At 33.7% G+C, this 19,839-nt stretch overlaps 1 protein-coding gene across 6 annotated transcripts in view; it reads left to right on the forward strand.

Annotated features, from left to right (window-relative positions):
* The window catches only part of CDON (cell adhesion associated, oncogene regulated), a 120,352-nt gene that overhangs the window by 76,913 nt on the left and 23,600 nt on the right, over positions 1–19,839 (forward strand). For all 6 annotated transcript variants that reach the window (XM_074216380.1, XM_074216379.1, XM_074216381.1 and 3 more), the window contains 7 exons: positions 1,542–1,716; positions 2,760–2,891; positions 4,793–4,996; positions 5,868–6,049; positions 6,544–6,649; positions 13,375–13,497; positions 15,716–15,937. In XM_074216380.1, the coding sequence (XP_074072481.1) occupies positions 1,542–1,716; positions 2,760–2,891; positions 4,793–4,996; positions 5,868–6,049; positions 6,544–6,649; positions 13,375–13,497; positions 15,716–15,937 (1,144 nt within the window). The remainder of the gene's footprint in view (positions 1–1,541; positions 1,717–2,759; positions 2,892–4,792; positions 4,997–5,867; positions 6,050–6,543; positions 6,650–13,374; positions 13,498–15,715; positions 15,938–19,839) is intronic.

Genomic DNA, 19,839 nt, shown 5'->3' on the forward strand with positions numbered 1-19,839 from the left:
GTGCAAAACAAATACAAGGTCATTTTGGGAGGGGAAAGGTATTAGCACATGGGGTTATCAGTAAAGGCTTGGAGAATATAGCATTTGAGCCTTGAAATCTTGAAGGAAGCCAGGATTCCAAAAAGTAGAATTGAGAAAAAAGAATGTTCCAGTACTGGGAGCAAAAACATGGAGTTAGGATATCAGTGATGTGTAAGGAATCATAAGGCAGTCAGTAGGGTTGGACCAAATATTGTTTGGAAGGGGAAGTAATGTTCAAGATGTACAAGAAGAATAGAAAGGTAAGAAAGGTCTGACCAGTGTCTGAAGAACTTTTAAAATTATAAATAGAGGGGTTTGTATTTGGTCTTGGAGGAAATATGAAGTCTTACCTGGAGATAATGGATAGATTTGTGAAATGGTTAGATCTGTGCTTTAGGAAAATCCCTTTGGGGGTTAGGTGAAGAATGGATTGGAGTAGAGATAGATTGAAGGGAGATTGTGAGTTTGGGTGACTGGAAGGAAAGTGGTAATAGAAGACTTTGAAAGAAAGATGGATTGGGGAAGGGGGAAGGAGATAAGAATTCTGTTTTAAACATTAGGTTGAACTTGAGATACTTGCAATAGATCTAATTCAAAATTCCCAATAGGTCATTGGGAACTGGAGCTTGGGGAAGAGACTAAAGTTGAATCTATAAATCTCGAAGTCATCTGCTAATAATTGAATCCATGGGAACTGATGTATTGTTGTAATGTAGAGGTTGTAATGTAGAGAGAAAAATCAGAGATATAGAGTCGTGGAGAATACCCAGCAGGTGTGACTTGGATGATGATCTGGCAAAGGAGAATGGAGGATTTGGTGGACTCTGGGCCCTCTCAGTTGAATTTTAGTAATGTTTTCATCTTAGGTTCATCAATTAAAATGAAATGAACATTTTTCTTCTCTTTGTTTTGAAGGACAAGCAAGTTCCTTGACAAATAATGATAGAGAAAAAAATGTTCAAGTCATAGCTCCTGATTAATCACTGGGGTAATCTATAGTTAACCAGCTCTTTTTGCAAATTTTAAAGTGCTATAAAACATGCAGTATTGTTCATAGGGCTGCCAATAAGAATAATAGTAATAATGCTAGTGTGCTTAATTGATTATACTTTTAATCTGAAAGTCTTACTCTCTTTCTCTAATGTAAGTTTAATAATTCTTGAAAAAATGATTAATTCAATTAGTAGAAACTTCCATCATACAATTCTCCTTGTGATTGATTATAATTCAAAGAGTTCTTCACTAAGAAGACTGAACTTACTGGATCTTCTTTCTCATTTGTCCATTCTACATAGAATGAAGTAGGATTTTGTGTGCTATTTTCCTTCCATGTCCCACTTCCTGATGCTTTAACAAATGCCCATGCCTTCCCGGGCCAGGGTGAGGTTCTGTTCTAATCTTAGACACTCAGGCCTGACTTATTGAGAGGAAGGTCTTTTCTGGACTGCTCCCTTTTCTCTACCATTTGCCTTGCTTCTTTTACATGGACACTTTTCATCTTTGATGTTCCTCCTATACAGCTGGATGATGGAGTTGGTTTAGTGGGAACCTGGCACACTATCAGAGTTCCTGGAAGTGAAAATGAGCTCCACCTAACAGAATTGGAACCATCCAGTCTTTATGAAGTCTTAATGGTAGCAAGAAGTGCAGCAGGTGAAGGGCAACCTGCCATGCTCACCTTCCGAACTAGCAAAGGTAATTGGGCTAGTCTCTGATGTTAGAGGAATGGAATGACTGGGTGTTATTCAGCTAAGTTTAATTAGAGAATATTATATAGGAGGTCATGAAAAGAATGATCATGAAATAGTTGACCTCCATGAAGATTTGTTCTAGTATAGTGGTGTGATAAATAGATAAATAGGTGGCTTTTTAGGAAAAATATATTTTTAGTGCATGCAGTGTTTGTATCAGAACATATCAAAACGTTATAATGAATTTCAGCAACTAATCTCTAGAAATTAATTTTGGATTTTTTGACCCACATACTATTTAATACTGATAACCTTTTCAGTTGTTAAAAATAACAAATTTCATTTTTTTCTAATTTTAAAATTTTGACATCTTTTGATAACAAATTTTGGTTCCTAGAATTAGGACGCTTATTCTTTGAAAAATAAAACTGAGCAGGGGCAGCTAGATGGCCCAGTGAATAGAGCACTGGTCCTGGAGTCAGGAGCACCTGAGTTCAAATCCGGCTCCAGACACTTAATAATTACCTAGCTGTGTGGCCTTGGGCAAGTCACTTAACCCCATTGCCTTGCCCCCCCCCCCCAAAAAAAACCTAAAAAACAAAACTGAATTAGCAGTGAGAATTAATTAATCATGAGCCTTCATTGAATGGATCACTTAGTCATTACTTGTTATTTTATCCAACTGTTAAAAATAAGGTTGTTGTGTGGAATAATGATCATAAAAACAGAAAGTGAGTTTTGAAATTAACTTGAGAGACCATCTAATTCAACTCCTTATTTTACAAGTAAAGAAACTGAGTCCCAGAGGAGTAAATAACTTGCCCAAATAGTAAGTAGTAGGAAGCATGTTAATTTTTATTACCAGAGAACCTCAAAATTACTCAGTCATTTATACTGTGTATGTCAAAATCAAATTCTATGAGCTGAAAATGAAAATGAATTAAAACCATACATTTAACAAAAGAAAAATTTGTGCCTACATGATCCAATTGGAATCTTCCAGAATTTATTTCTTTGAGCTCATGATATTTTTCATAAATTTAATAGAGAGAACATCATCATCAAAAAACACCCAGGCTTCCTCTCCACCAGTGGGCATTCCTAAACATCCTGTTGTTTCAGAGGGGACCAACAACAACTTTGGAGTAGTGCTCACAGATCCCTCCAGGCATAGTGGAGGTAACAGTTACTTCAATTCATTTTATCAAATATAATTAACTATCTCATTAACAGATTGCTTTCAACACAATCTTTTGTTTGTTGTATATATAATCTTTAAATTATTTGCTATACCATCATCCATTTTTCAAGTCTAGTTTTTTCCTTTGGATTATTACATTTGCATACACTACACAATAATAACCTTTTGTCTTGTATAGTATTCAAGTGAATTCATATATAAAAATCTAAAAGGTTATCCAATTTTGGAAGCTCATAGAAACATTTTATGATATCTTGGAAAAGGGAAAAATGGAGAAATTGACAATTTGCATCCAATTCATATAGTCAAAGGACATTGCAGTGCCTCTACTCTTTTCTTTTCAGAGAGGTTTCCTTAATTGTTGTTTTTGGATTATTTTCTCTGCTATGATAGAATTTAACATTTTTCTCTAAAAGATTGCCTATTTGAGACTATTCCTGTAGAAAAATTAAGTGAATGCCCATCTAATCTTATTGTTTTTTAAGCAATTTTGACACCATGATTTGATGTCTTGATGGTTAAATTTTGATACTCAATTGTTCCATAGTTAAAATGTAATTTGTCTTTGCTGTGCTGTCTGTATGTCATGACTCCTATGAGAGACATAAGATTTCTGTACTTTACCTATGCAAATTTGCAAACCTCTCATATGTATTCTTTCTCATCTTCTATAAATTGATTATACATACTGTGTGTAAACTCACAATTTAGCCTCTACTCTTCAGAATTTAACTGCTTTCCTACTAACAAGTTTCTTTGTTAATTTGTTGTTACTTTTGGTACAATAAACTTCTCAAAAACTTCAACTGTCTAAAAAGCTTTACCTGTATGTCTATACCTAAGAAGAATTTTCTGTATTCAAAGTTATTATCTGAAGGTGTTCTGGAACTATCATATTTATTTAAATATAGTTTTTAGACCTCTTTGGGTATGGTATTATTAAATTGTATTTTTGCTTTATATTTTCTTTAATAGTTTGCTTATCTGTTTTGTGGTTGTTCCTTGAAAGACTTTAGTCATGTATTTATTAATATAATGAAGGTCAGATGTTTACTTATAAAATCTCAGATTTTCTAACAGTTTTATTCATTTTCTGTTCCCAATGCTTTCTAATTTGAAGTGAGTCCAGTAAGTATTGATGAAATTTGCCTTCTTGATTTTGTCCTTTTTTTCATACTTTAAGCAATTTATGGAGTAAGTTGTACTCTACAAATAATCTATTAAGCTGGAATAACTCTCAAGGAAATGTTGGCATTACCCTTTTTGTGGTTTTTACCAATCCATGTGTTTTCTTAGAATATCACCTCTGTATTATATTTGGAGATGTTCTGTTAAGTCAGAACATTTGTCTGGACAGCACTGTGGTGCCGGGTGCTCTAACAGAAATTTATTCATTGGTAGATGCTCTAACAGAAAGTTATTCACTGTATACTTTTGGAAATAATATATTTAATGATTTATATTCTGACTTGCTACATTTGACATTAGAAGTCACATAGAAATTGCTATATTTTAACAATTTTTGTCCATAAGTCCCAAATAACATGGTTATAATGATTATGCTCTATCAGTTATCTATTTATCGGAGAATATTTAATCTAACTTAAAGACAATTCATGACCTGATTCTGCTATTGTTTCTTGCCTTTTGAACATCTAGTTTCTTATTAGTAGCTTGAGTAGAGATCAGGAAAGGAAGCAAGGTGAAAGTTGTCAATTTTACTATTGGTTAACAATCATAAAACAAGATTTGATGAGAATAGATGTTTAGAGTATTGTATAAAACGAGGTTTCTGACTTAACTTAAACTATTCAGACCTCCTTGATTCCTATTACAGTAGGTATTCAAAAGTTGTGTGTCAATTAATTTCCTCTTTTAGTTCCAGAAGCACCAGATCGACCTACTATCTCTACTGCCTCTGAGACATCTGTATATGTCACTTGGATTCCTCGGGCAAATGGAGGTTCTCCCATCACTGCCTTCAAGGTTGAATATAAAAGAATGAAGAATAGTGATTGGCTAGTGGCAGCTGAAGACATCCCTCCTTCCAAACTTTCTGTGGAAGTGCGTAGCTTAGAACCAGGTACGTTACCCAGATAGCTTGTTTCATATCAGTTTATATTTGGATTTGGGATGCATATTTTTTCGATTGATATTTTGTTTTTCAAATTATATGATGTGAAAATTTTTCAATATTCATCCACATGCATGTGCATGTTTTCAAGTTGCATAATTTCTTTCCACCCTCCTCCCTTAAGTGGCAAAAACTCTGGTGAATAATATACATGTGCATTTGTGTTAAACATGTTTACAGATTAGTCATTTTATGTATAAGGAATAAGGATTAAGGGAAAAGAAAGAAGAAGACCATGAGATAGAAAGAAAAACATAAGAGAAATTTTTAAAAAGTCAATGTAGCGTTCATTCAGATTCAGTAGGATTTCTTTTTGCTTGATTTTGTTTTGTTTTGTTTTTCTTCCTCTGGATGTGGATAGTATTGTCCATAGCAGGTCTCCTAGGGTTGTCCTAGCTCTTTGAACTGCTGAGAAGAGCTGCATCCATCAAGGCTGATCAACTCACATTGTTGTTGTTAATGTGTACAATATTCTCTTGGTTCTGCTCCCTTCACTGAGATGCATATTTTTAACAGAAAATAATTGAATTTTCTTTGACTGATATTGCTCGTTCCTGATTATGGCACATACTCTGTAAATTCCAGTTAATGTTTTATCCCATGAAACTTATAAACTTCATTTAGCACTTTTGTCTTTTTTAAAGCTCACTTTAGACTTTAGTTCAGTCTTACCTACATAGCTTGAGGCTGTCTAGGCAAACTTAGAGTAAATAAGATAGTAGCCTAAGGAAACTTTCATTTTTTTAATACTTAATGATAAATGATACTTTGTCTCCTGTTATCTGTTTAACACTTTCTAAGCTGTGTGTTCTTCCAAAAGGCTCTACATACAAATTTAGAGTTATTGCTATCAACCATTATGGTGAGAGTTTTCGGAGCTCTGCATCTCGCCCTTATCAAGTAGCTGGATTCCCCAACCGCTTTTCCAACCGTCCAGTTGCTGGACCTCATATCACATATACAGAAGCTGTCAGTGATACTCAGATTATGTTGAAATGGACGGTGAGTAGCAGCATCTTTTTCTTTAGCAAATTTTCTGTTCTGGTTGTAGTGCTAGTCCAAAACCTTTGTGATAACTCTAGTGTAGATAAGGAGGCTTTTGAATTTCTTATTGAGGAGAAACTGAGGCTTAGAGCTTTTAAGTAGTTTTTTAAAAATCACATACTTCCAACTTTGGCAGGGTTGAATATGAAATTGCTTTCTTTTTGGCTCCCTTCCCAGTTCTTTGTTAAGTACAATTTCATGGTTTAATAATTTGGAATCAGATGTACTTTTATGCTGTTGAGCTTAGCAGAGTGAATTGTTTTATTTTGGTTGTTATTTCAACCCTGCTTTCTAAACTGATTTTTTTCTTTTTTTTCTTTTTCATTTTTAATCAATACAAACATGGTGATAGGAAGTTAAAGCCAGAAAGTCATTACAATGAGTGAAAATAAAATTCTATAACTTCAAAATTTTTGTTTCATCTTTGATGAGTCTTTCCTTTTGTTTTTCAGTACATTCCTTCAAGCAACAATAACACACCTATCCAAGGATTCTATATCTATTACCGACCAACAGATAGTGACAATGACAGTGATTACAAGAGGGATGTTGTAGAAGGTAAGTACTACTAAGTCAGTATTCTTTTTTTTTTAATTTTTATTTAAGGCAATGGAGTTAAGTGACTTGTCCAAGGTCACACAACTAGGCAATTATTAAGTGTCTGAGGCCAGATTTGAACTCAGGTCCTCCTGACTCCAGGGCCGGTGCTCTGTCCACTTCACTACCTAGCTGCCCCTAAGTCAGTATTCTTTAGACTAGAGGCCCAAGAACACATTCTAAGGATTTGTGGATATGGAAGATATAGAACTGAGAAATTAGAAAACAGGTTTCTCCCTTGTGACTTTATTACAGTTAAGCTCAGTCTGTTAAAATGTTCCTAAGAGAAGTACAAGTAATTGACTAACATCCAAGGGCACTCTGTTCTGATTTTGAGGTGTATTGATTTTCTGTTTGTAATTTAATTGCAAGGGTGTTTTTTTTTAATGTTACAGGCTATTATTTTTCATTAGGATATGCTGGCACTTTATTTTTTATTTTTTAAAATTTTTCAAGGCAATGGGGTTAAGTGGCTTGCCCAAGGCCACACAGCTAGGTAATGATTAAGTGTCTGAGGTCGGATTTGAACTCAGTTACTCCTGATTTCCAAGGCTGGTGCTCTATCCACTGCACCACCTAGCCGCCCCTTATGCTGGCACCTTAAAGGAAGAATTTAAATCCTACCAATGAAACTTAAGTCTAAAAACATAAATTTGGTATTATTAAATCCCTAATTGTGTGTTATTAACTTCTGATACTCATTAGGATATAGGATGTCATTGTAGAAAAATTACCTTACATAAGATAGCAACCAATAGGACATTACCTGGCTTCTCTTTCTAGACAGCATTTTTCCATTGTGCCTCTTATAAACCTACCCACTGTATTTTGTTGATCTTTTATTTTTCTGTTCCTTCTCTCTACTTAGAATAAATCTGAGATCAATGAGAAATATTTCTTAAATAACAAAAATAAATATTGAATCTAGCCATCTTCATTAAGATGGTGACTGAATCATTGTCATATAATTTCTTCCAGAGTATTGAAATCTTCAAATTTAACTAGGCTAAATGTTAAATTAAATCTGACCTTTAGTCTTTTTTTTTTTGTTTTCATGCTATACATTGATTGAAATTGAATGTGTTAGGAGAGAAATCATATCCTTGAGGAGAAAATAAAATATTAGAGATAGCAAAATTATGTAGTACATAAGACACTTTTTAAAAAAGAAAATTGAAGGTCAAATAGACTTTGATCTTTGTTTAAACTCCACAGTTCTTTCTCTGTGTACATATGATATTTATTCTCTGTTGCAGGTGCTCTAAAATTGTCCCTGATTATTGCACTGATGGAATGAGCAAGTCCTTTAAGGTTGATCATCACCCCCTCGTTGCTGTTAGGGTGTTGATTGTTATTCTGGTTCTGCTCATCTTGCTCAGCATCAGTTCATGCAAGTCTTTCCAGGTGTCTCTGAAATCCCATCCATCTTGGTTTCTAATAGAAAAATAGTGTTCCATAATGTATATATACCACAGTTTGTTCAGGCATTCCCCAATTGATGGATATTCACTCTATTTCTAATTCTTTGTTACCACAAACAGGGCTGCTATGAATATTTTTGTAAAAGTGATGTTTTTACATACACTTGATCCTAAAATTTACCAACATACATTTAGTCCTAAGAAAGAATTAGAGTAGGGGTAGGTAGTTGGTGTAGTGGATAGAGCACTGGCCCTGGAGTCAGGAGGATCTGGGTTCAAATTCAGCCTTAGACACTAGCTTTGTGACCTTGGACAGGTCACTTAATCTCATTGCCTTGTAAAAAAAAAGGAGTAGCCACATTGATTAATTCTTGGTTCAAACTGAACTTACCAAGAAAATTCACCCCAGGTCTTTTTTACAAGAATTAATCAGTTTTCTTGGTAAGTTCAATTTGAGCCAAGAATATGATGCACCTGCTCAAAACAAAAAAAAAAAAACACTGATGCTATCTTAGGCAGCCTAAATAGCTCTAGAATTTCCACATTGATATAGGTGTGATAGTATCACTGAGCCCTTTCTTCTTTGGTCTTATCAATCAGAGTGTGCATTCAGTTCTAGTTACTTGGGGGGGGGTGATTTTATTTTATTTTTTTTGTAAGGTAATTAAGTGCCTTGCCCAAGGTCACACAGCTGGTAAGTATCACATGTCTCAGACTGGATTTGAACTCAGATCAGGACCAGTACTATATACACTGCATCACCTAGCTGTTTCTCTAGTTGCCAAATTTATGAGAGTTATTTAAAAAAATGACAGTGTTAGAGAATGTTAAAAATAGACTATACCCCAACAGATGAGGAAACTTAAGCCTCAAGAAATACCGTGGACCAAAGTCATACCTTAGTAAGTGGCAGGGCACTTGAAGGAGAGGGGTCTTGATGCCATAGATTATGGATGTTGTATGATAAAGAGGTTAAGGAACTAGGAAAAGGCAGCCTGGAAAAGATGATTAGAAAATGTGGTAGGTCTCTTTGGATATTTGAAAAAAACAAGTATGTGTTTTAGAGTACAGAGCAAGGAATTTGGAAAGAAGATGGTATTCAGTTCAAAATAATGAAGAACTTTCTAACATTTAGAAATGATTAGTGATGGGACATGAATTATTCTTCCTCCCCAATTACATGTAAAAACAATTTTTAACATTCACTTTTTTAAAATTCTCTCCTTTCCTCCCCCTTCATTGAGAAAGCAAGCAGTTTGTTATAGGTTATAAATGTGCAGCCATGGAAAATATATTTCCATGTTAGTCATGTTGTAAAAGAAAACAGACTAAAAAACATAACAGAAAAATATAGTATGCTTCGATCTACATTCAGCCTACATCTTTCTCCAAGGGTGGATACTATTTTTCATCATAAACCCTTTGGAATTGTCTTGAATCTTTGTTTTGCTGAGAATAGTTGAAGTCATTCAGAGTGATCATTGTATACTATTGCTGTTACTGTGTACAATATTCTTGTGATTCTACTCACTTCATTTATCCTGCTCATTGTTTCTTATATCACAACTTGTTCAGCCAGGGAATGAATTATCTTGCTGAGAAGTAAGCTCTTTGTCATTCATAGTGCTCTTTTCTTTTCTATTGGGGAAATTTAGGAGATATTCTAACATTGTGAAGATTGACTTACATGACATCTGAAGTCTCTCCTGATGAATTCTCTCACATTTATTCAGCTGTTCTAACAGGTGGATCATGCCAGAAAATTCCTGAAGGAAAAATTTTTTTCAGATGACTTTTTTTTTTTTTTTTAGGGTTTGTTTGTTTGGGGTTTTTTTGCAAGGTAATGGGGTTAAGTGGCTTACCCAAGGCCACACAGCTAGGTAATTATTAAGTGTCTGAGGCCAGATTTGAACTCAGGTACTCCTGACTCCAGGACTGGTGCTCTATCCACTGTACCACCTAGCTGCCCGTTCAGATGACTTCCTAATTGAACACTTCTGCTTACAAAACCAAAACAACCTCCCTCACACACTGTCCCCCTACATCTCTAGTTCTTGAGGTTATCAGTTACTTACTCATCTCTCTTTAAGAGGGATGTATCAACTCTGGATGTTTTAGCATCATTTCAGTTTTTATCAGACAGATTAATTCTCTTTCAAATAAACCAATAAATCCTTTTTCTGAACTCTGAATATAGTGAATTAGTTCATCCTCTTGAATCTGAAATACTATAGAAGTTTTTCCCTAAAATCTGTTTTTAATAAAAGTAAACTAAGAAATTTCTAGTGCTAAAAAATACTAACACTATTGACTAGTCTTGTATGCTTAGTTCTAACTAGGACTTTGAATTTTTTCAGTCTTCCAAATCATGAATGTTGTCTGTAAATGTGTTATTTTAGCCTAATGGTACACAAAAAAATTGTTTATAAATGAAAGCCACTGAACAGTTGGATGTTTAAGTGGGGGCTTTTGTGTGCTGTGAAATTTTTGCCTATTTCTGATTTTCAAGTTCATGCATTTGGAATTCCTTTTATGGCACATGGAAAATATTTGAGTCTCCTTAGTTCTCTCAAGACTGGCAACTATAGTATTCCCTCCCTTTTAGATAAAGCTTTCCTTGAAATTAAAGTCTTAAGTCGCTGATATAACTTTTTATGTAAAATCTTTCAGACATAAGGAGAAAATTTTAAACTCAATTGTGTTTTAAAGCATACTGTAGGAGAACAGTGAAATTCATTAAATTATCCTCTTTTCCTGATTATATTCTACATTTTTTAAGGTGTTTTTTTGTTTGTTTGTTTTTTGTTTTTGCTAGGCAATGGGGTTACGTGGCTTACCCAAAGCCATACAGCTAGGTAATTATTAAGTGTCTTAGGCTGGATTTGAACTCAAGTACTCCTGACTCCTGGGCTGGCACTCTATCCACTGCACCACCTAGCTGCCCCCTGATTATGTTCTATATTTAAAAGTGAAATTGCTCTCCAGGATATTGGGGTGATTTATTTTGATGGGGAGGGCAGTTATTTTTTTATCTTGCCTGATTCATTTAAGTACTGAATCAATCAAAGCATTACTCATTCTGAACCATGTGCTTAATTCTTTCCTTGCTCTTGTAAATCTTCAAATATTTTTACTCCTAACAAAAAATGTTTTTTCATAAATCTTGTACTAGTTGAAATTAAGTCAGTTAACATATTTATTTGTTTTGCAAATAATTTGAAATTTCTCTGTTAAAGAAAAGTAGACTCTGTGTCATGTTTATGTGCTATGGAATTTCAGTTTACCAGAGGATTCATTATGGCAATTTTTTTTTATCTTAAAATTAAGTATAGTGAATGGTTTACAATTCTATCTCTAGATAATTCTATGTAGGAAGCACAAATCTATACTAATTCTATTTCCATTAATGGTATTAAATAGATACATCAAACCTGGTGTGATAATTACTCAAAAGAAGTTTATGGGAACGTGGTAGTAAGGCCAGGGTCAGAGACTCTAAAGGCAGAAAAGACATGATGAGGGCTTTGGAAAAATGTTGGCTTTTAGAAATAGGCCAGTTTCCAGCTTCAACCAGTATTTAAGTAAATATTCTTTTGAGCCCTCTTACCATTTACAAATGGGGCATAGAATTATTTTTGAATGGACCTTTCAGTCTCTTAATTCTAAAACAAGCAAATCCTAATTCTTTTAAAAATTGAATATGTGTGGAGAGTTTTGTTTAGTGATCTGGGTAAGGGAAGTTATTTTCATTTTGAAATATTTTTTGTCTCTAATGAATTAAAAAGGATCCTGGATCCTAGAAATGGAGTATGTTTTAAATATATGTGCATGTGCACATGTATGTTTGTATATATGCAAGGGTGTGCACATGAGTGTGCTCACCCCTTATTTAATTCTTAAATCAGTAGGTGGTATAGTGGAGTTTCTAAGAAACAGTGGAAACAGTTGGAAGAAGCATTTTCTGAGTGGGATTAAAAGTACTCAGACAGTTAATTAAACTCACCAAGAAGGGTCTCTATTTATTAAAATTTGTCACAAGTCCATGAAAGTAAAGATGGAGGGTGAATTATACTGAAGTGCTCAGTTTAGTAGAGTTTCTAAATGAAGAGTTGGCAGTGAGCCAGTGATAACAAAATCATTCTATTAGTCATGCTTATTTGGTTTGGAATCTCTGACTCAAGAGACTAAAGAGAAACTGGGGGGAGCCTATCCTTTCCCTTAGATAATTTATTTGAGTATTACTTCAGGAGATTATATTTATTAAGTATGTTTGTAGCTCATCTTATATCCCTGCAACTTATTGAAGATATGAGAATTTAATAAGACATCTTTTCTGGTTCTGTTTAAGTTGTCATTTAATGTAAAAATGTCTGATCTCATTTATTTATAGGCTAGTCCCTTTTTTCTTTTGATTTAACACTGGAATAAGAATTCAGAAAAATTAAATATTTATTGGGCCCTGAGACTATCTTATGAACATTTTAAAAAGTAATGCTAGTATTTTCTTAATAATATTGTGACAAAACTACAAAGCTTGACTTTTCTAAGCTCTCTACACCTCTATTTGGCTTTCAAAATTTTAGAAATATTAACTCATTTCTTTGAGATAGTAAGAAAATTATAAAATCATAACTTATTAAATGACTTTCTTTTGTGCCAAATAGATCATAGATTATATATATATACATGTGTGTGTGTGTGTATATATATGTGTGTGTGTGTGTGTGTGTATATATATATATATATATATATATATATATATATATATATAGTGATTAAACTAGCACACTTTCCAAGAAATATTGAATAATAAATAATGATATTATCATATCATCAAGATAGTCATAGTAGCTCTCAAAAAACAAGTTTATAGCTATGGAAGAGGGCAGGCAGTCTATTTTGGTAGAGAGAATACCCATGCTGACAGAAGCATAAATCTTAGAAGTATTGAAATAAGAAAATTATTTATTTCCTTTATATCATATGTTCTTTGCAGGGCAGAACTATAGAATCAATGGGAAGAAGTTAGCATGAGGCTGATTTTGATCCAAAGTTAGGAAAAACTTCCTAACATAGAGCTATCCAAAAATGAAATGGGCTGTCTCAGGAGGTAGTCACTTTCCCATCATGGGAAGAATTTAAGCAGAGGTTGGTAATTTTATAGATAGGATTCATGAAATGGGTAAGAGTTGTTATAGTCTCTGGGGTTCCTTTCTGCTCTGTGATTATGAACAAAGCTTATTTTTAAAAAATATTCCATCCCAGGTTCAAAACAGTGGCATATGATTGGTCACCTGCAACCAGAAACATCTTATGACATTAAAATGCAGTGTTTTAATGAAGGGGGAGAAAGTGAATTCAGCAACGTGATGATCTGTGAAACCAAAGGTGAGTAAGGGATGGAGGGTTTTATACCTTTCTCTGAGGTAATTAAACTTCACAGTATTAGAAGCACTTAACCATGAACTTTTGAGAGCAAGGTATGGTAAGAAAAGCATTGTTTTGTGGGCCATAAGCCTGGGCTTAGAGTCCTAACTTTGATGTTTACTTTGTGATCCTGTACATGTCACTTCATTATGCCTCAGTTTCCTCATCTATGAAAAGAGGATAATAATGTGACCTGTCTTCTGGGTTGTTGTAAGGGAAGTGTTTTTGTAAACTTTAAAACAAGATTGGCCCTTTTCAGCTCTCACTGGACATACAAATTCAGTGCCAGATAGCATCAGCTTAAAAAATAATAATGCACAGATGGATTGAACCCATGGTAAAAAAAAAAATTGCATGTACAGCTTTTGAGATCTGCCTTTGTTTATGTGCTTAGTACGAATCAAGTTCTTGTTGCAAATAAAGCACTACACTAATCATTAAGGGGATTAAAGAGAAATTCCTTCCTCGGGAAGTTTATAGTCCCTATCAAAGAGACAGAAGATGATAATGTCATAGTGATGGTGTAATATGTCAGTGAGTTTAAAATATACAGTTGTACCTCATTTATCTAGCAATATCAGGCAATGAGAACATTGACTTAAGTGCATTTTAATAGTTGACACCTTTTTAAACACTTAAACTTTGATAAATTTATCTTTGAATGATTTATCTTTATCCCCTCAAAAGTTTTAATAATTTATTAAAATGAAGAATTTTCTAAAATATTATGCACTTCTTTGCCCTCCTAAACATAAGAAACAACTTAACCTTTTCTGCTTGTTTAACGCCTTTGCATTTCACTATATATAATACAGTTTCGCCCCACCAGAGGTTGTTGCAGTTTTGTATGAAGAGTGCCAAATTTAGACTTAGAGACCTGAAGTCCAATCCAACCTCTGACACTTAATCACCTTTATGATCTTAGGCAAGTCACTGAATGTATTGTAGTGAAGTTTCCTTTTATATGTTGGACCAGATGACCTCTTGTAACTCTAAATTCTGTTAAAATCTCAATTTCTTCATCTGTAAACTGAGGCTAAGAGTATTGTAACATCTACCTCACAGCATGATTGTGAGGATCAGATTAGATGTGAAGGACTTTGCAAACCTTAAAGCACTATATAAATATCTATTATTTTTGTCATTATTACCTTAAAGGATTGTCTGCAGTAATTGCTCATAATGCTCTAATCACTTGCCTGTGATTATGTAGCCTTTATTAGAAGCAAGACTATAATCTAGGATTATTTAGCACATTATTATTAGGTGCCATTATTTTTTTTTTTGAGGTATTCTAAATCTTCATGTTTCTCAACTGTGTTGCAGATAGCTGAGGTAGTAACAAGATAAGTGAGTTAGCAGTGCAGATCACATTGAATATATAAGTGACTGATTTTATGTACTTGGGTGTTATCTTGAATTTTATAAAGACCATTTGTGTCATTTCTTATTCCCATCCTGTCAGTGACATATGAAGAATTCTTGATATTTATATTTATTTTTAAAATAAAATTTTTAAATGCTTTAATTTGAATCCCAGATATACCAGAACTTAAGAACACAAATACATTTTTTTCCTTGTTTGGATTTTCTAGTGAATGCTTCTAGTGAAGAATTCCCTTCAAACGTTTGTTTAAACATTGCATTATGATATTGATCATTCTGATAAGTTTTCTCATCAGAAATCTATCTTTTAATATTATTGTTATGGAAATACAAAATATATTTTCTGGGCCTTTTTCAGATAAGTTTGGGTCAGATAGCCGTAAATCTTTTTTTTCCTTAATAGCAGTTAAAAACTTGAGATATTGTACCCATTTGGTACATTTTTATTTATTCAGTGATTAGACTGATATCTTATACTTAGGAAAAAGTTGACCACAACAGACTTACAATAGACCAGATTATCTATTTATTTATTTGTTTGTTTGTTTGTTTGTTTTGCTTTTCTGTTCTTTTTGATTTTCATTTGTGTTTTATAAGCTGAAGCTGGTCAAGATTAAAGTTGCCTTGAGACATAAATTATTTTGACTTTCAGCCCTGTCTGTAGTTCATTGGTGATCAAGTCATCTCAATAACAATATAGACTTGCTTCCCTATGCAAACCTCCTTCAGTGAATCAACCATTTCACCAAGACAGTATTCACTCAGGCCATGCTTTCAATTGTTTTTCCACTAGTGAAACGGGTTCCTGGAGCCTCAGATTATCCTACCAAGGACTTGAGCACCCCTCCAAACTCTTTTGGAGGTGGTGGGAATGTTGGCCCAGCACTGGGTCCTGCCCGGAGCAGTGATATGCTGTATCTGATTGTAGGCTGTGTACTTGGAATTATGGTGCTTATTCTCATGGTTTTCATTGCCATGTGCTTGTGGAAGAATCGACAGCAAAATACAATACAGAGTAAGTAATTCAAAAGGTGCTTTTCTTTCTTTGCAAAAAGGATGGACAGGAAAGTTTTGTTGAAACAAACATTGACTTCCAACACTTTTACTATAGTATATAAGTGTCATGGTACAAAACATAAATGTTTAAGGCTATTCATTCAGAGGAGTAACACTAATCTTCCTACTATTATCACTTGCAAGCCAAAGTAAGTTGGACTTTACATTAAATTTCCCAGAAGAAATAAATGCTCTGATCAGTACTTCTAACAAAGTCAAAAGTAACCTGGCCCCTAAACAATTAACTAATTTAATGCTGGAAATGTTGGCACTTCTGGACCACCAAGGAGGAACAGTAAGGAAACCTCAGCAGATTTTCTTTTTCTTAGTCTTACAAATTTTATTTGTCAACACTATAGTAGAAAAGAAGGTTATGGGGGATCTTCTAAGTTACCATTGTCTGAATTGTCCAGGATTTAAAATCCATCTCCTCACTGAATGGCACCCATAGTTGTTCATGATGATAAGGTTTTGGGGGATAACCAACCTAGTTCTAAGTGGTTCTCCATGAAAATGATATGGGCTGATTCTTAATATACAAAATAGTTATAGTACAATTATGAAATATAGATTAAAATTCTTTTTTCCACTTTCTCTTTCCTTTTCAAGATTTTGACTAAATAGGATGGCCAAATCATATAAGAAATCTGTAGTCTTCATTTAGATTCCTCCAAATAAAGGGAAATATTTAAAAAGGGAAGGAAGGCTCAGCAAGAGTATGGCCAGCAATGGCAGAAGTGGACATCTATTTGAAGTGAACCTTTCTTTTAATGAGACAGCACAAGAAAAATGTACCACTTGGCAGGAAGTATTTAATTAATAGGATTTTTTTTACCTGTTATAAATTGTGTGGATACAGCAGCATCATTCAATCATTTAAGTGTACTCTGTGCTGCCTGAAATGTTGAAAGGCTTTCTGACTAGATTGATAGGAGAGAATATATGGGTGTTCAAGGAGAACTAGCATAGGGTGGGAGGGCTTAGTGAACTTTTCTCAGGGCTGCTCATCCTCCTTTGGTGTCCACCTGGCATTCAAATCTCACCTATGTCTCCAAGAAGCTGCACAGCAGCCACACCCTGGTAAATCATCTTGGCAGATGGCCTAAAGCAGATTGAGGGTAACCAACCTCAAACCTGTTGATGATGTCTACCCCAAGCTTGTGAAGATTTTCCTCAAATGAAATGGGTGAATGAAGACCATTTGTTCAAGTTGCCATGAAGCTAGCTGAAGTAGGTACTGTGAAGCCCTTAGAGCTTGGTCAGGACACTGATGATGCCAAGGTCATCCACTACATCCTAAACCGTTGTCATTCTTCCAGACTTTTGTATTGCCACTGGTCTTTATGTCTCTGGAGGAGAGAGTGAGACTAGTGTCTGTGCAACTCTGCTTTACTTAAATCCAATTCAAGAACTGGGTTGTCATTGGTCCTCTTTGAAAATGAAGGACAAACAACAGCAACAAATTGATAGGACCAGATTGGCATTAACTAACATATTCCTTATTTTTTAAAATAAAACCAGGAGAATAATTCATTCAATTGCAAGAAATATAATTTTGAAAGATTTTTAAAATTTTTCTTTTTTCTTTTTAAATTTATTTTCCTTTTAAATTTCCCACCCAGCTACATGCAAAATCAAGTTTTAAAATTTCAGCTTAGAAATCTTGAGTTCCAAATTCTCTCCCTTCCTCCATCTCACTCTCCCCATTGAGAAAGCCAGTTATTTTGTGTAGGTTAAAAATATGTAGCCATAACATATGCCTTTTAATATATCTGTAGTTAAATATTTCCCATTTATAATGTAAAAATATTTTAACAATAATTTCAAAAAATTTTGAATTTCAAATTCTTTTCTTCTGTCCTGTCCCTCACTCCTTGAGAAGACAGGCAATATGATAGCAGTTATGCAAGTGAAATCATAATATATTCCTTTTAAGACATGGAAATACATTAATGAAGGTTTTATAATAATATAAATGCCATTGAAAGGTTTCTCAGAAAGCAAATAATAGCAAATTCAGATGCCATGTTTTCAAAGAAATATCAGCCTATCCATTTCTTGCTTCTGATACCAGGGGAAATTAGAATTGTGTATCATTTTCTTTTTTAACAAAGATAATAGGACAAAACAATAATAATAATAATTCTAATCATGGGTTTTTTATCTTTCCTCTAAACCAATTACAGTGTTCAATAAGTGTATAAATAGACTATTAGGAAATGGATAGATAACTTTCTACTGATGCCTAATTTATAACTTTAAAAGTGCTTTTTTCTTTTTTTGAAAAATTTAATTTTCCAGTTTTCAATTAATCAATATTTATTTTCTTACCCTTCCATTCCTTTCTGCCCCTTCCCCAATGAACAATAAAAAAACAGAAACAAAAAGAAAATTTTCTTAAAAATATGCATAGCCAAGTGAAATTGCTTTTCACATTGACCATGTTCAGAAATGTCTGTCTCATTCTGCTTTTAAGTCCATAGCTATCTGGCAAGAGGTGGGTATGTATCATGCTTCATCTTTTGTCCTCTAGAATCACGGTTTATCATTGTATCAATCATAGTTCTCAAGGTTTTCAAAGTTTTTCTTCATAATGTTGTCATGTTTAAATTTTTTTTTCTATTTCTTTTGGCTTTACTCTGCATAAGTTCATAGAAACTCTGAAACTTCCCTTTTTATAATTTCTTATGAATCAATAATATTCCATCATAGTCATATATCAGTTTGTTCAACTATTCCCCAATAGAGAGATACCTCCACAGTTTTCATTTTTTGTTTATATGAAAAGAGCTGCTACCATTTTTTTTTTATGAAAACAGTTTCTTTTCCTCTTTATTTGAATGGGGGAGAGTCTGTTAGTGGTGGTGCAAACTCAGAAGATATGCACACTTTTGTGACTTTTTTAGGCATTGTTCCAAATTGCTTTCCATAGTGGCTAGACTAATTCATAGTTCCACCAACAAAGCATTAATGCGTCTGTTTTTCCCCAGCCCTTTAATATTTATCATTTTCTTCCTTTACCTTTATTACCAAACTGATGGGTGTGAGATAAAACCTCAGTTATCTTAAATTTGCATTTCTTTAATTATTAATAATTTCAAAGATTTTTTTCATATGTTTAAATGGATAGTTTGAATTCCTTCTTTTGAAAACTGCCTGTTGAAATATTTGACTTGGAAAATTTTAAAAGAGCTTTAGAGTATTTTTATATTTATTTCCCAAAATGATTCCCTGAAAATAAAAAGTCTTTCTGCTGCATGCTATTTAAAGCATATTTCTTTTCTTCTTTTCTTTTCTTTCCTTTTCTTTTCTTTTCTTTTCTTTTTTTTTTTTTTTTAGGATTTTGCAAGGCAAATGGAGTTAAGTGGCTTGCCCAAGGCCACACAGCTAGGTAATTAAGTGTCTGAGACTAGATTTGAACCCAGGTACTCCTGACTTCAGGGCTGGTGCTCTATTCACTGCGCCACCTAGCCACCCCCCTCAGTATTTCTTTTGAGTAGTTCCATATTCCATGATTCGTGGCTTTTTCTTTTGAGTCTTTTAGGTAATTCTTCCCATCAAGAAAAAGTTAGTCAAGAGAATTCAGAACTGCCTTCACAGTATATAATGGAAATAACAAACAGTGATGATTTGTTCAGTTTTATCTCTCAAATAGTAGAACTTTGAAGCAATAGTATTATTTATTTTTCAGATTTCTTTTACATCTTTTATCATGGGGAAATTATATGCTAAGCAAAGAATTAGTATTTATATTCTAACTCAGTCAACAAATATTTATTGTGTCTGCCATGTGTTGTTAGGCACTGTGGATTCAAGAACAAAGAATGTTAATTCAAACAGAGTTTTAACATTCTAGTGGAG

Source organism: Macrotis lagotis, chromosome 1 (genome assembly GCF_037893015.1).
Source record: "Macrotis lagotis isolate mMagLag1 chromosome 1, bilby.v1.9.chrom.fasta, whole genome shotgun sequence".
Classification (NCBI taxonomy): domain Eukaryota; kingdom Metazoa; phylum Chordata; class Mammalia; order Peramelemorphia; family Peramelidae; genus Macrotis; species Macrotis lagotis.